This window comes from Quercus lobata, chromosome 6 (genome assembly GCF_001633185.2).
Source record: "Quercus lobata isolate SW786 chromosome 6, ValleyOak3.0 Primary Assembly, whole genome shotgun sequence".
NCBI lineage: Eukaryota > Viridiplantae > Streptophyta > Magnoliopsida > Fagales > Fagaceae > Quercus > Quercus lobata.
In genome coordinates, this window is record NC_044909.1 from 1,001,098 (window position 1) to 1,013,808 (window position 12,711).

General features: G+C 33.3%; 1 protein-coding gene across 1 annotated transcript; it reads right to left on the bottom strand.

Moving 5' to 3' along the window:
• Nucleotides 1-4,419: 4,419 nt before the first annotated feature.
• On the bottom strand, nucleotides 4,420-9,917 carry LOC115949613 (1,2-dihydroxy-3-keto-5-methylthiopentene dioxygenase 2). The gene is made up of 7 exons (XM_031066889.1): nucleotides 9,791-9,917; nucleotides 6,882-6,993; nucleotides 6,703-6,797; nucleotides 6,101-6,215; nucleotides 5,890-6,014; nucleotides 4,856-4,926; nucleotides 4,420-4,749 (listed from the first exon to the last, which is right to left on the bottom strand). The coding sequence occupies exons 1-7, from the start codon at nucleotides 9,806-9,808 to the stop codon at nucleotides 4,683-4,685; spliced, it is 603 nt and encodes a 200-aa protein (XP_030922749.1). The 5' UTR covers nucleotides 9,809-9,917; the 3' UTR covers nucleotides 4,420-4,682.
• Nucleotides 9,918-12,711: the final 2,794 nt, after the last annotated feature.

The window sequence follows — 12,711 nt, forward strand, 5'->3', positions numbered from 1 at the left end:
TATATTAAATAATAGGCATAATCGCACTCAATCAATTCTAAAACTCATTTGAATCTTATCAAAAAAATAATAATACTCATTTGAAAATCCAACTTAACTATGAGACTATGAGTTTATTGAGATATTATTATGTAGAAATTAAATTCAATAAGGACAAGGTGTAAACCTTTTGGTTTACACCAACCAATAAGGACATGCTACATCAGACTTTTACTTAAACTCATTGTAAAATCAATACATCCTAATACATCTAATAACATCCCCGAAAACAAAATAAAAAACCCTATTTCACGTTTTTCCTAAAATCTCACTCCCTCATCAGTAGCCACAATCCTCGCCGGACCTCCGTTTGCCATCGTACTACCTTGCCAGATCTCCGTCAAGATATCAAAATATAGCAATGGCCAAATCAAACGGAGGATATATTATAGACTTGTGTATAATAAGGTGAGAATTGTGCATCTCCAAGAAATTGCCTTGACCCTTATCTGAGTCTACAAAAATTCATTGCTATGATTGAGATACTGCCTGATTATGCTCGTGTCATTGATGATGGGATTTATAAAGCAATTGATATTTATTTGAAGGTAAATATTGCAATATCAATGGTTTGAAATTATAAGTAACCTCAAACCATTTCAATTACTGGTGCAACCAAAGATAGATCTTGCAGTTCATAGCCACCAACGCCATACACTACTTAGTTGCTACTATTATCAAACTTACTTTTGTGCCTTCTATTATGCTTGATTTCATTTTTGTGTCTTTGAGAATTTTTCTCATACCCAATCAGGCGAGAATTGTGTCTTGGAGATGCAAGAGCTTATGAGATTTTAGGGAAAACATGAAATAGGGTTTTTTGTTTTGTTTTTTGAGATACTATTAGGTGTATTAGGATGTATTGATTTTACAATGAGTTTAAGTAAAAGTCTGATGTGGCATGTCTTTATTCGCTGGTGTAAACCAAAGGGTTTACACCCAATCTTTTTTGAATTTAATCTCCATTATATATGGTAGGATGTATTGAGTTTTATGTAAAAAGTTAATGTGATAATCTCTTATTAAATGGTGTAAAACATGAGTTTTACACTCTATCCTTATCAAATTCAGACTCATATATATATATATATATAAATAGTTTTTTAAAATTTTTAAAATCCAAAATTTTAGATAAATTTTAAAGAATCAATTTTTCCTAACTACCTACCATAAAACTCTTCTACTCACAACTTTTTTTATTTATTTTAATTTTTAAATTAAAAGAAAAGATAGTAGAACAGTTACTAAATTTAAAACACTCATTCCTTATCCTTATCCCTTAAAATTAGGAACATACTAGGTATCTTTATTTTATCAATCTTTAATAGAAATGACCAAAGCAAAAACTTCATCTCAAATAAGAAAAAGCGATAGCAAAGGTAATCTCTCTCTCCACCACTCCACTTCACATTTTCTGAAATTTTTTTCTTGACACAAAAACATTAATGGTTACGCATATGGTTTGTTTGCTTTAAAGTAAAGTTCAAATAATCCTTTCTTTCTTTTTGGTTAGGAACTAGACCTCATAAAATTAAAATAGAGCACAAAGAGGAAAAGAACAGATTTGATAGTGACCGATTCCAAATTGCTTTTTGTCCTTCTCATAAATGGGTGAGTACTAGCATTTGTGACTATTTTCTTCATGTTGTCTACAGTTAATATTTTTTTCCCCACTCTAATGTCTCTGTTTGTTTCCCAACAAGAAGGAAATGCATCCAAGAACTAGGAAGCTCTTATACAACTTGAGATTGAGGAAAATCTTCAATGATGCCTTTGTTATAGCAAATGAATTTATAATTGAAAATCTAAAAAAAAGTGGAGCCTTATGTTACCTATGGGTAGGAGACACAAAACCTTTTCTTATTGCTATGCAATAAATATAAATACCACGTCTCACTATCCTTATCTATTATTCCTCTCTATCTTCTTTAGAATAAACAAAAAATTCACCAGTCTCGAGGATTTTCATAGATGCGTTTGGGAGTTACACAATGATATATAGGAACCAATCTCATTGCATGCACTATAGTACATATGCTCTAAAACTCTTTCTTTTGGAGGTTAGTGTCATAATCCAAAAATTGGGATAATAAAAAATTATGACACAAAACTCAAAATTAAAAAAGAGCCTTACCGCACGCACAAAATGCATGTAATGAGGCTAGTTTTTATTTATACTACTATTTAAGGAGCTTTCCTTATTTAGATGTTAAACTTCTATTTTGGTACGCTCAAAATACTCTCAAATTCACCTTATTGGACTCCTATTTTTGTGTGCCAAAAATACCCTCAAATTCACCTTAGGGTTAGACATGTAAAATTGCTAATTTAAAAACTCCTAAATTTTAGTTAATTTTTTTAAAAAAATTAAATAAAACAGTTTTTTTTTCTCTCACTCTCTCTCACTCCCCCCCCCCCCCAAAAAAAAACTTAAATTTTAGCTAAATTTTAAACAATTAGTTTTTCCTAATTGTCTCCCATAAATCTCTTCTACTCACAAAATTTTTTAGTTTAATTTTTTAATTAAAAGAAAAGATAGTAGAATAGTTACTAATTTTTTTTTGTTTTATTTTATATAAGATGGAAATTTTACTCTAACCTAATCTAAGTGTATATGTATGTGAAGTTCTCTCTTGCAGACTCGAATTCCAGTCCTTGCCTTCAACATCTCACAAACACTTATACTTGTAAAGTGATTACCGCACCAAAAGTGTACAGTGGTACAGTGATAACAATTACTAAATTTAAAACATTCATTCCTTATCCTTATCCCTTAAAATTAGGAACATACTAGGTATCCTTATTTTATCAATCTCTAATAGAAGTGCAAAGACAAAATTTTCATCTGAAATAAGAAAAAGCAAAAGCAAAGGTAATCTCTCTCACTCTCTCTCCACCCCACTTCACATTTCCTGAATTTTTTTTCCCGATACAAAAACATTGATGGTTACGCACATAGTTTGTTTGCTTTAAAGTAAAATTCAAATAATCCTTTCTTTCTTTTTGGTTAGGAACTAGACCTCATAAAATTGAAATAGAGCACAAAGAGGAAAAGAATAGATTTGGCAATGACCGATTCCAAACTGCTTTTTGCCATTCGCATAAATGGGTGAATTAATAACATTTGTGACTATTTTCTTCATTTTATCTATTGTTAATATTTTTTTCCCCACTCTAATGCCTTTGTTAAGGAAATGCATCCAAGAACTAGGAAGCTCTTATACAACTCAAGATTGAGTTCCTACCGTCTCGATGAGCATGTCAACAATTATAGTAAATGAATTTATAATTGAAAGCTGAAAAAAGAGGAGCCTTATTTTTCCAAGTAGGAGACACAAAACCTTTTCTTATTGCTATGCTGTAAATATAAACACCCCGGTCTTACAATCCTTATCTATTATGCCTCCCTATCTTCTTTATAATTATCACCCCAGTCTCACTATTCTTATCTATTATGCCTCCCTATCTTCTTTATAATGAACAAGAGATTCACTGTTCTCAAGAGGATTTTCATTTTCATTAAATAAACACATTTGGGATTTACATATTAATATTTAGAAATTAAGCTCATCTTACGCGCTTCACGCACTCTAAAACTCTTTCTTTTGAAGGTTAGTGTCTTAATTCAAAATTTGAAATAAGAAAAAATTACGATATTTAACTCAAAATAAATAACTAAACCTCATATCATGAACATGTGATAAGACTAGTTTTAATATAATAGTCGCCAAAATTAATAAAATTTTATAATAGGCCATTAGATGAGTCTAGTTTTAACATAATAGGCTTCAACATTATTAATATTTTATAATAGGACATTGGATGAGTGTAGAACCGCACCAAATATGCCCGACAGAACCAAATTTAAAAAAAAAATCAGGCTTGAAATGAGTGATTTGGGTCCAGATCTAACTTTATTGGTAAGACGTATATATTTGTGATTCCTTTTTCTTTTTGGGTGGGAATCCCACCAGAAATTCTAAACCAAAATTATTTTGCCCAATATCTAAAAGGCCTAATAGACGAAAGTCCCTGGTCACTCAATTTGACTTCACACCCACAAGTTGAATCAACCAATGATTAAAATCAAGAATCGTGCTACATCATGTACGCAATGTTCTAAAAATACCGAACCAGACCAATCGGTTCAACCGAGAACTAAATCTAAGCAATCTAGTAAAAACCAAGAAAATCTGTAGTTAAACAGTAACCACCGGTTCAACCAATAAAACCCAAAATCGGACCTCCTTTCAGTTCTTTGATCGTTCCCGGTTTTTAAAACATATACAGATGTACTACAAGTTTTGAACTTTTTTTTTTATTATTATTATTTTTATTTTTTAGGAACAGCTTTTTTAAAAGCACACTTTTTCAAAAAGCTAAAACACAACCAGCAATACAATTCCTATTCCATATTTCCATCTATATATTGTCTATCAGTACATATTTTTAATCCATATACAGGAAATGACAGGTAAAGATACACGGTTTATATTTGTAAGCAAGCAACTGCATGCTACACAAGCATAGTAGATATAGAGGCCAGACAAGGTAACCACACATGCATACCATACCATACATAGGTAAATTTATTTAAACTAAGACATGTTTGTTTAAGTCAATTTTAGAACCAACTTTAGATATTAGGCAGCTGCATCAACAGCACGATCACCAACTTCTTTCTCCACAAAAGTTTTAAGGTATTCCTTCCTGCACAAAAGAAAACCACTGTAATCAATAAGGCCTTTTGAATGCCCTGTTGGCCACAGGATACAAGTGGTGCTGTTCATAGAGTAGAGAACAGATGACAACATACCTTGCAGGCAGATCATCATGAGGACGATTGAATGGAGTCCAAATTGGATCACCAATAAAGAGCCGCATTGCCTGAATTAACAAATTTATAAGAGAGGTCTCTCATTTATAAGAGAGTAAGATACCTTTCTTTTATAGGTATAGATAATTTTATTGAAACGAGATTGCCTAGTGAAAACAGACACGAAGTAGTCTAGAGAATTATAAGAGAGTAAAGATAGCATGAGAAACGTGCGAGATAATAAGATACAAAGAGAAACATTCAAATCATTAAAAGCATGGCCACAAGGCCAGAGTGACCCACCCAAGGCATGTAACCAATGCCTTTGGATATTATAATAATTTATCGCTTTTTAATTTATACGTGTCAGAATTTTAAGGGGTCTTTTTTCCTAACATGGCAGCACCTCCTTAAAGGCTTCTGCTATTATATATAGTATTAGATTAATCTTTTTTTTTTTAATTTATTTGATTGCTAATTTATACAAGCAACCAATGGGTCTAGAACACCTGATAAAAGGAGGGAGGTCATATTTGAACTACAGCTCATCAGCTATATAATTAATCTAATACTTCCAAAATGTACAAGACTTGCATACGTGCAGTGTCCAAAGTCTTGCTGTGTCTGTCCCAATTAAATGTTGTGCAGCATAAGGACTTGGCCAATAGTAAACAATGATTAACTAAAATACATGAGTTTTTAATTTTTCAAACTACTGAATAGCTTAAAAAAAGGGGGCAGCATAAGAAGTTAAGATAACAAGACCACTCAACAATATTCCATGTATTCCATGTTAAGAAATACAAATGTCTCTTGACATAAGTGTAAACATTTTGGCAACAATGGTGCATTGCTAATGCATGTATTGAAAAAAAATAAGAATTACTGGTAATAAAGGTGTAGTGATAGACAGAAGGGAAGAATAATGGAGTATGCTTGGGAGTTCATGGTAGATTCTAGGTTGTTGTCAAACTGTTTTTTGTCAGAACACGCAGAAGCTACTTTTTATGCTCATGCATGTATCATGACAATACCTTGATATAGTTGTCTGAATCCAAAGTAAAGCGGTGATAAATTCCAGCAGGCAAAATGATCATGCCCCCCTTCTTTACCCATACACGAATCCATTTGTCATTACGATCCCTGACATCAAAATAACCTTCACCAAAGAGCAAACAGTCAACAACCTGAACCCTTTTGGTAATGTAGAAATTGTAAAGCATATTAAAGAACAACTAATCCTACCACTTCCCGCTACAGCATAGCGGATCTCCTCATCAGTGTGAAGATGTTCCTCAAAAAAGCTTTTGATCTTCTCTTCATAGTTAGGCAGCTTTTCTGGGGAAACCTCACAGAAGTCCTGTAGAAGAGGTTTATCTAAATAAAATTTATTTGAAGAGAGATATTTTCAATCTGTACATTTATTGGCAGATACCCAATTATGAGCATTCAAATGGAAGAATGAATGGGACACATATTAACACCCTTGTTCCATAGGGCCAACAGGTTCTTAAATGCAATGCATGGTGTTTTACATCATCGAGCTAGCAAATATATCTGTATTTAATAATTTAATTAATTTTATTAAATAAAAAAGTAAACTCAAATACATAGGTAGTGTATTAAAATTAATCCAAAAGATTCACATATCAAATTCTTGGATTTATATAGAATAACTTTCTGTATTTCTCTTCAACAAGTCAGAGAGATAGACCATGTAGAAAATCAACATATAATTCAAGCACAATATTGTCTTGCAAGAACACTCAACACACACACACAAGGTATAAAAATGTATGTCAGTGTGACAAACTAAACAACTATAGTCACAAGTTATTTTGACAAACCATGTAGGAATAACCACGTGATTCACGAATCTTCTTAAACTCCTCATCAGTTTCGTAGTTATCAGCATCTAGTCTCCAGCTGAGTACTCCAAGTTCTGCAAGTCAACATAATGGCTCCAGAAGTCAATGACCCAAATATTAATAATTGAATGATTTCCCCATTCTTTAAAGATGCTCACCAGTAAGTTGGTCTAGGGACACAAATTCCTTCGGTTCCTTGTGATGGGGGAGTCTCTGGTCTTCATCACTATCATCCATGTACCATGCCTGGAGAACTTCCTCTCTAGGATCCTGTGGATATTTAGAGTTAGAGACGATAACTTATGACAGCGAAAGGGGGCCATGTTAAACAATGAATTCAAACAATTTTGTCTAACATGAAAGTTGTGCAGTTCAAAGAACCACAAAAAACAATCTGATGCAGGGACTCCTCTGTCCTCATTCTGATGAACACCCTTTGAATTAAAGCACTGTATTACCATTCATCATAACAAGTCATTGTGTTATGATGCGGTACACATTTAGGAATGCTTTTGAGCATAGCAGGATAAGAATTTTATTCACGGAATTAAATGTTTTGTAGGTTTAACTCAAAAGTTCCAGGCCTAGTTTGCTGCAGGCAGCCAAACAGGTTTAGGTTCAAATGCTTCAAGACAAAAGAAAATAGAAGAAAAAGAAAGCAATTACACATAGGTTTCTTATGCAATCACACCCTCAAGAAGCTTCAGAAAAAACTGCTGGAATTAAAAAGAATACAGCTATGACCTTAAGAAATCACTTATAAAAAAAAAATGACCTTAAGAAATCACAATGTAAATAAAAATTTTAAATTCCTTCAGTCTATGCACTTGCAATTCCATGAGCTTCTTGCTGCCTGTATTACCATCAATCCTCACATAAAACATCTCACAGCAAAACTTTCCTAATCAGTTTGTTCTGCCCATTCTTTCTAAACAACTCATCTCCAAGCAAAATTTGTAGTAATATATTAACAGAATTAGAGACCACAACTAATGCCAAGATTAAACAACTATAATTCCATTGCATAAACCAAAAACACCATTTATTAGCAGTATCAACAAAATACAGTGATTGATACTTATAAATTTAAAACAACAAATACACTGCTAAAATGTTTCTGCACATTATATTGGTTGGGATTTATTTGACCTAACACCTGACATCCTCGCATAAAACAAAAGAGTTTTCAAGTCCAAACCACCTGATTCTGAAATAGGTGTACCTAACTTAAAACTACCTTAGAAAATAAAAACCTAAAAATTTTCATTAATATCTGTCAAATTGATTGTAGTAGTAAATTATAGAATATCTTAACCTGCTGATCAGGTTAAGGACCTAAGATGTTAATTTTGAAGTACTAAGACAACCAGTGTTGATAACTACATAGATTTAGAAAACTAGACAAAGAGTACTCTAGGATGGGGAAAAGAAGAAGAAGAAGATGAGGGAGGTACATAAGGTTTTCTTTGCATTCAATATGGAGATTCTAGATCACATAGGGGGTTGATAAATCAAATCCAAAGCATCCATGTTGTCCTGGTCCGTTGTAACCAAGGAAGAGGATTGTTCACCTGTTCATTTCAATCTTACATCTCACCATAACATTTATATGAATGCCAAATGTTAAAAGATAAACGTGTAATCTTCCCCACTATTGCATTAAGACTCTTGACATGAGAGAAATGCTGGCCGTGAAGTTGTGACTATGGCCAATAAAACTAAGTCAAATGCGACACGTATGACCTAACCCGATGACCTCATTCACATGAACAGTTTGTTTGGATGGAGGGGTAGGAGAGGAAAGTAGAGTGAATTCCCGGGTATGGTTTAATGAACCTTGTTTGGATGTCAATTTATATGAAATTCCCCTCCCCTCCCCTCTCCCTACTTAATTTTTTAAACATCCAAACAAGGGGGAGGGATATCAATTCCCCTTCCCCCTACTTAATTTTTAAAACATCCAAACAAGGTGAAGGGGTAACCATTCCCTCCACTCTCATTAGTCCCCTCTCCTTTCCCTCCTTACACCCTCTACTCTCTTCTCCCTCCAAACTTCCAAAAGTTGTGGTAGTGCAGACTGCAGAGAGTGAATCTGCTGTTGTGTTTGGCAAGCACTCCTTCAAATACAATGTATATGGAAAAGGAAAATATTTCACAAAACTATGGAAAGGCTTCAGATTAACAATAACCTTCCAAACACTACCAGCATCATCATATGTGACCAATTTTAACTTTCAGATTTACTGCATTTCATAGACAAGCAAATAACTTCAACAACAATATTAAACAAATATGTAACTAAGATTAAAAAGCTGTCTGCTTGCACACATATTGATAAAGAAGCTGTCTTTTATTATATCCAAAGTTACTTTCTTTTGTAAATATTCTATTACAATTTATTTTCTAAATTTCCAATTAAGCAACTTGTCATGCATGCTCCATCAAAGTTAATCCAATGCCAACTTTTTAAAATTCCCCCAAAAAACTGATCCAAGCTGTTCACGTGAAAACAATCCCATAATTTGACACCCAAAAAAACACAAAATACCCATAATCAAGTAAAGAATCCAACCTTGTACAAACAAGTATCTCAACTATCAAACAAGTTTCACAGGAATAATGAGCTGAAACCAGAACATTCGAAATCCTAATAATACAGATTAAGCACTACAATTCATCAACTAATCACTTGAATAAAAAGCATCAGCTAAAAAACTATATGGGTTTTTGTACCATTTCCAAAAACACATCAACCCCCAAAAAGATTTTAAAAAATTAAGCCAAAAAGGCAATTTAGAGAACATAATTAAACCAATTCACACAATCCTACATAATTCTCAACCTAAATAAAGTAATTCCCAGATACCATATGTATCAAAATCATCTAAAAAGTAATGATCACAAAAAAAAAAAAAAAAAAAAAATCACTCTTGGAGAGAAAAAAATTTGAGGTACAAATTCAAGTGAATGAAATTAAGATCATATTTACAAAGAGAAGATTTTTCTCGGGAAAAATTAAAACTTTCTAGAGAAACAAACAGAAAGATATGAACTTTACAGAGGTTACCTTCTCTGGGGCACCCATAGTTTGTAAACTGTTTTGAAATCTTTGTGACCTTTTGTTTTTGATTATCTTAATTCTCTTTGTGAGCTTTGTGGCTACGCGAGAAACTGAGACGGACTTATAAATATTGAGTGGTAATTTTTGGAAAGACGAAAATGTCCTTAAGTTGTTTACGAAATGTGAGGGCTTGTGGTTGTGGGCTCGTCCAGGTGAATTGAATCGGGGATGGGTTAGTGGGGGTATTATAGTCATTTTGAGTTGAAAGAGAGCCGTTGAGTTTGACTCGTTTAAGGCTGTGACTAGTAAAGCTCATTGTATTGAGATTATCCTAAATTCTAATCTTTGGTTTTATTTTAATATAGGATTATGTTAGAGACACAACTTTTGGCACAATTTTGTGCCACAACTCGCCACATGGTGAGTTGTGATTGGTAAGAGTGTGTTTTCGGGCCATATGAGGACACATTTTTATCAATTACAATTCACCATGTGGCAAGTTGTAACACAAAATTGTGCCAAAAATTGTATCCTAGCATAATTCTTTAATATGCGTACAAAATTGCAAAGAATCTTAAGTAAGCTTCTCACGTTCACATTAGGTTCTCTCTATTAATTATTATTATTATTATTTTAGGTAAATTCCACAAACCTACCTCGAGGTTTGTGATAATACCAGTAAGGTCCAGAACATTTCAAAACCCACCGATTTGGTCCTAAAAAGACAACTTTGCCCCTAAACATACAAACTCTCTATTCTCTCTCGTCTCTCTCACTCCCAAACCTCTCTCTGACCGAAAATACCCAACCCAAATCTCTGAATCCATAAGAACAGTACCAAAATCCCACTGAAGGTCCCCTGAATATGCTACAAAAAAGCACATAAAAATCACTCTTTCAAAACCCATTAATCCGCTTGTAAACCCCATTAAAATCTCTAGAAAAACCTAACAAAAATCCCCAAAAACCAGAAAAAATCCCAACCAAACACAACACAGAAAATCAATACAAAACCACCCAAGACCCCACTATAAACATCAGGAAAAAAAAAAAAAAAAAAAAAAACACCACGAGATTGGGGTCGTCATCCCTTGAAGAACACTAACGGTGTTTGGGCTGTTGTTGGCAAGATCCAGATCGAAGCACCATCATCACCGCGTGGGTTCCGATCTGAGAGGGACGAGAGTCCGTTAAATAGCATTGATGGCGTCAAACGACTCAAACCTACGGTGGGAATCAGGAAGTCCTTTGCTAGGTGGTGTTTCCGGTGACCAAAACTCATGGGTTTCACCGGTTAGAGAGAGAGTTCTAAGAAAGAGAACTCAGAGAAGAAAGTTGAGAGAGAGGGAGAGTAACGAGACAGGAGAGAGAAAGAAGAGATAATAAAAATTAGGGACAAAATGGTCTTTTAGGATGAAATTGGTAGGTTTTAAATTGTGTTGGACCTAGTTGGATATTATGTCAAACCTCAGGGTAGGTTTGTGGAATTTACCCTATTATTTTTTGAGAAATATAGGATCTCTCTATTTTGTTTTGAATATATAGGCAAAAGGATTTTTATTTATTTATTTTTAAGTTTGAGAATAGTAGGTATAAGCATAGTTTTAAAAATCAGATCAGTTAAAGAAGCAAAAAGAAAAATGATTTTCAATTATCTAGTTCGACTAGAGCCGAACCAAAAGTTCAATAAGTAACATCATAAATAATTTAATTAATAAATTTAAAAATTAAATAAATGTATAATATTAATAATTCATCATATTTAATCATATATATATATATATAAATATTTAAAAGAGTTTTCAACTATTCATAACTTATACTAAATAAGTATAAACAATAAATGAACATTACAAAAATGTTAACTATTTTATAACAATTTCCCCTTCATGATCCTTTACAGCAATCTTCACGCCTTCTTTTTATAAATTAGTCTGCTATTCTGATCTGTCACATGTTTACACAATTACGCTTCACGTATTACAAAGAACCTCACCCGGAAGAGTTCCGAATTCCATACATGTGGCAGCTAGTTTTATATCGATGGGATTATTCTTGCATCCCTCTTTCTTAAGTATTATTTTATAGAACTTTACTCAATCAAAGCCAATATCCAACTAATTCGCATTTGTTTTTGAGCTTCTTAACCTTATTTGAATAATTATCACCAAGGTCATTTCACATTGCAGATAAATTGAAGTTGCCTATTTTAATGAATTTTGTTATTGATTTTAGTTTTTTTTTTTTTTTTCTCCATTTGTCTGATATTTGGTTCCTATATTGATTTGTCCTTTCTGACCCTTGTCAAGGGCGAAAAAGTTTCTCCTCCCAGCAAATAAAATTTGTGTTGGATTGGGGGCTAAATCGAAACTCGACGATGGGCTTAAGGCACGGCCCAAAGGCTATCGGTGAAGATCCGAAGAACTAACTTTATTTTATGCCTTGGACTTAAATTGAGACTGACAAGAATGACCTATAAACAATTCCTATAGCAGACACATCAACATGAGCAAAAAGTATACTGTAAGAAATATCCCAGCAGTGAAATGTTTCTGTAGAACATAGCCTAGCGGTAAAATGAGATAGAACAGAATAAACCTCTAGTTGTTAGTTATTTCACAAATTAAGGAAAGAATCCACATTTTCAAACTCATCATCCATTGGCTCTGGAGGAGAGTCTTCTAACACAACAATGTGAGGAAAAAATTCTATAATGACAATTACATCATAACCTTCAATAGTAAATGAGTAAATGAATATTATGGGCTCCATTATAACAAGTAATGAGAAAAACTTAGTGTGGGATGAAGGGAGAAAGAGAGAGAGATCCCAGCTAGTGCAACAAGATCATTATGGTGCCAAGACATGGTCGTGAGTATAGTATAAGTAGTGAGTAAGAGTGTATAGTAAAGTTGTTGGGTGTATAG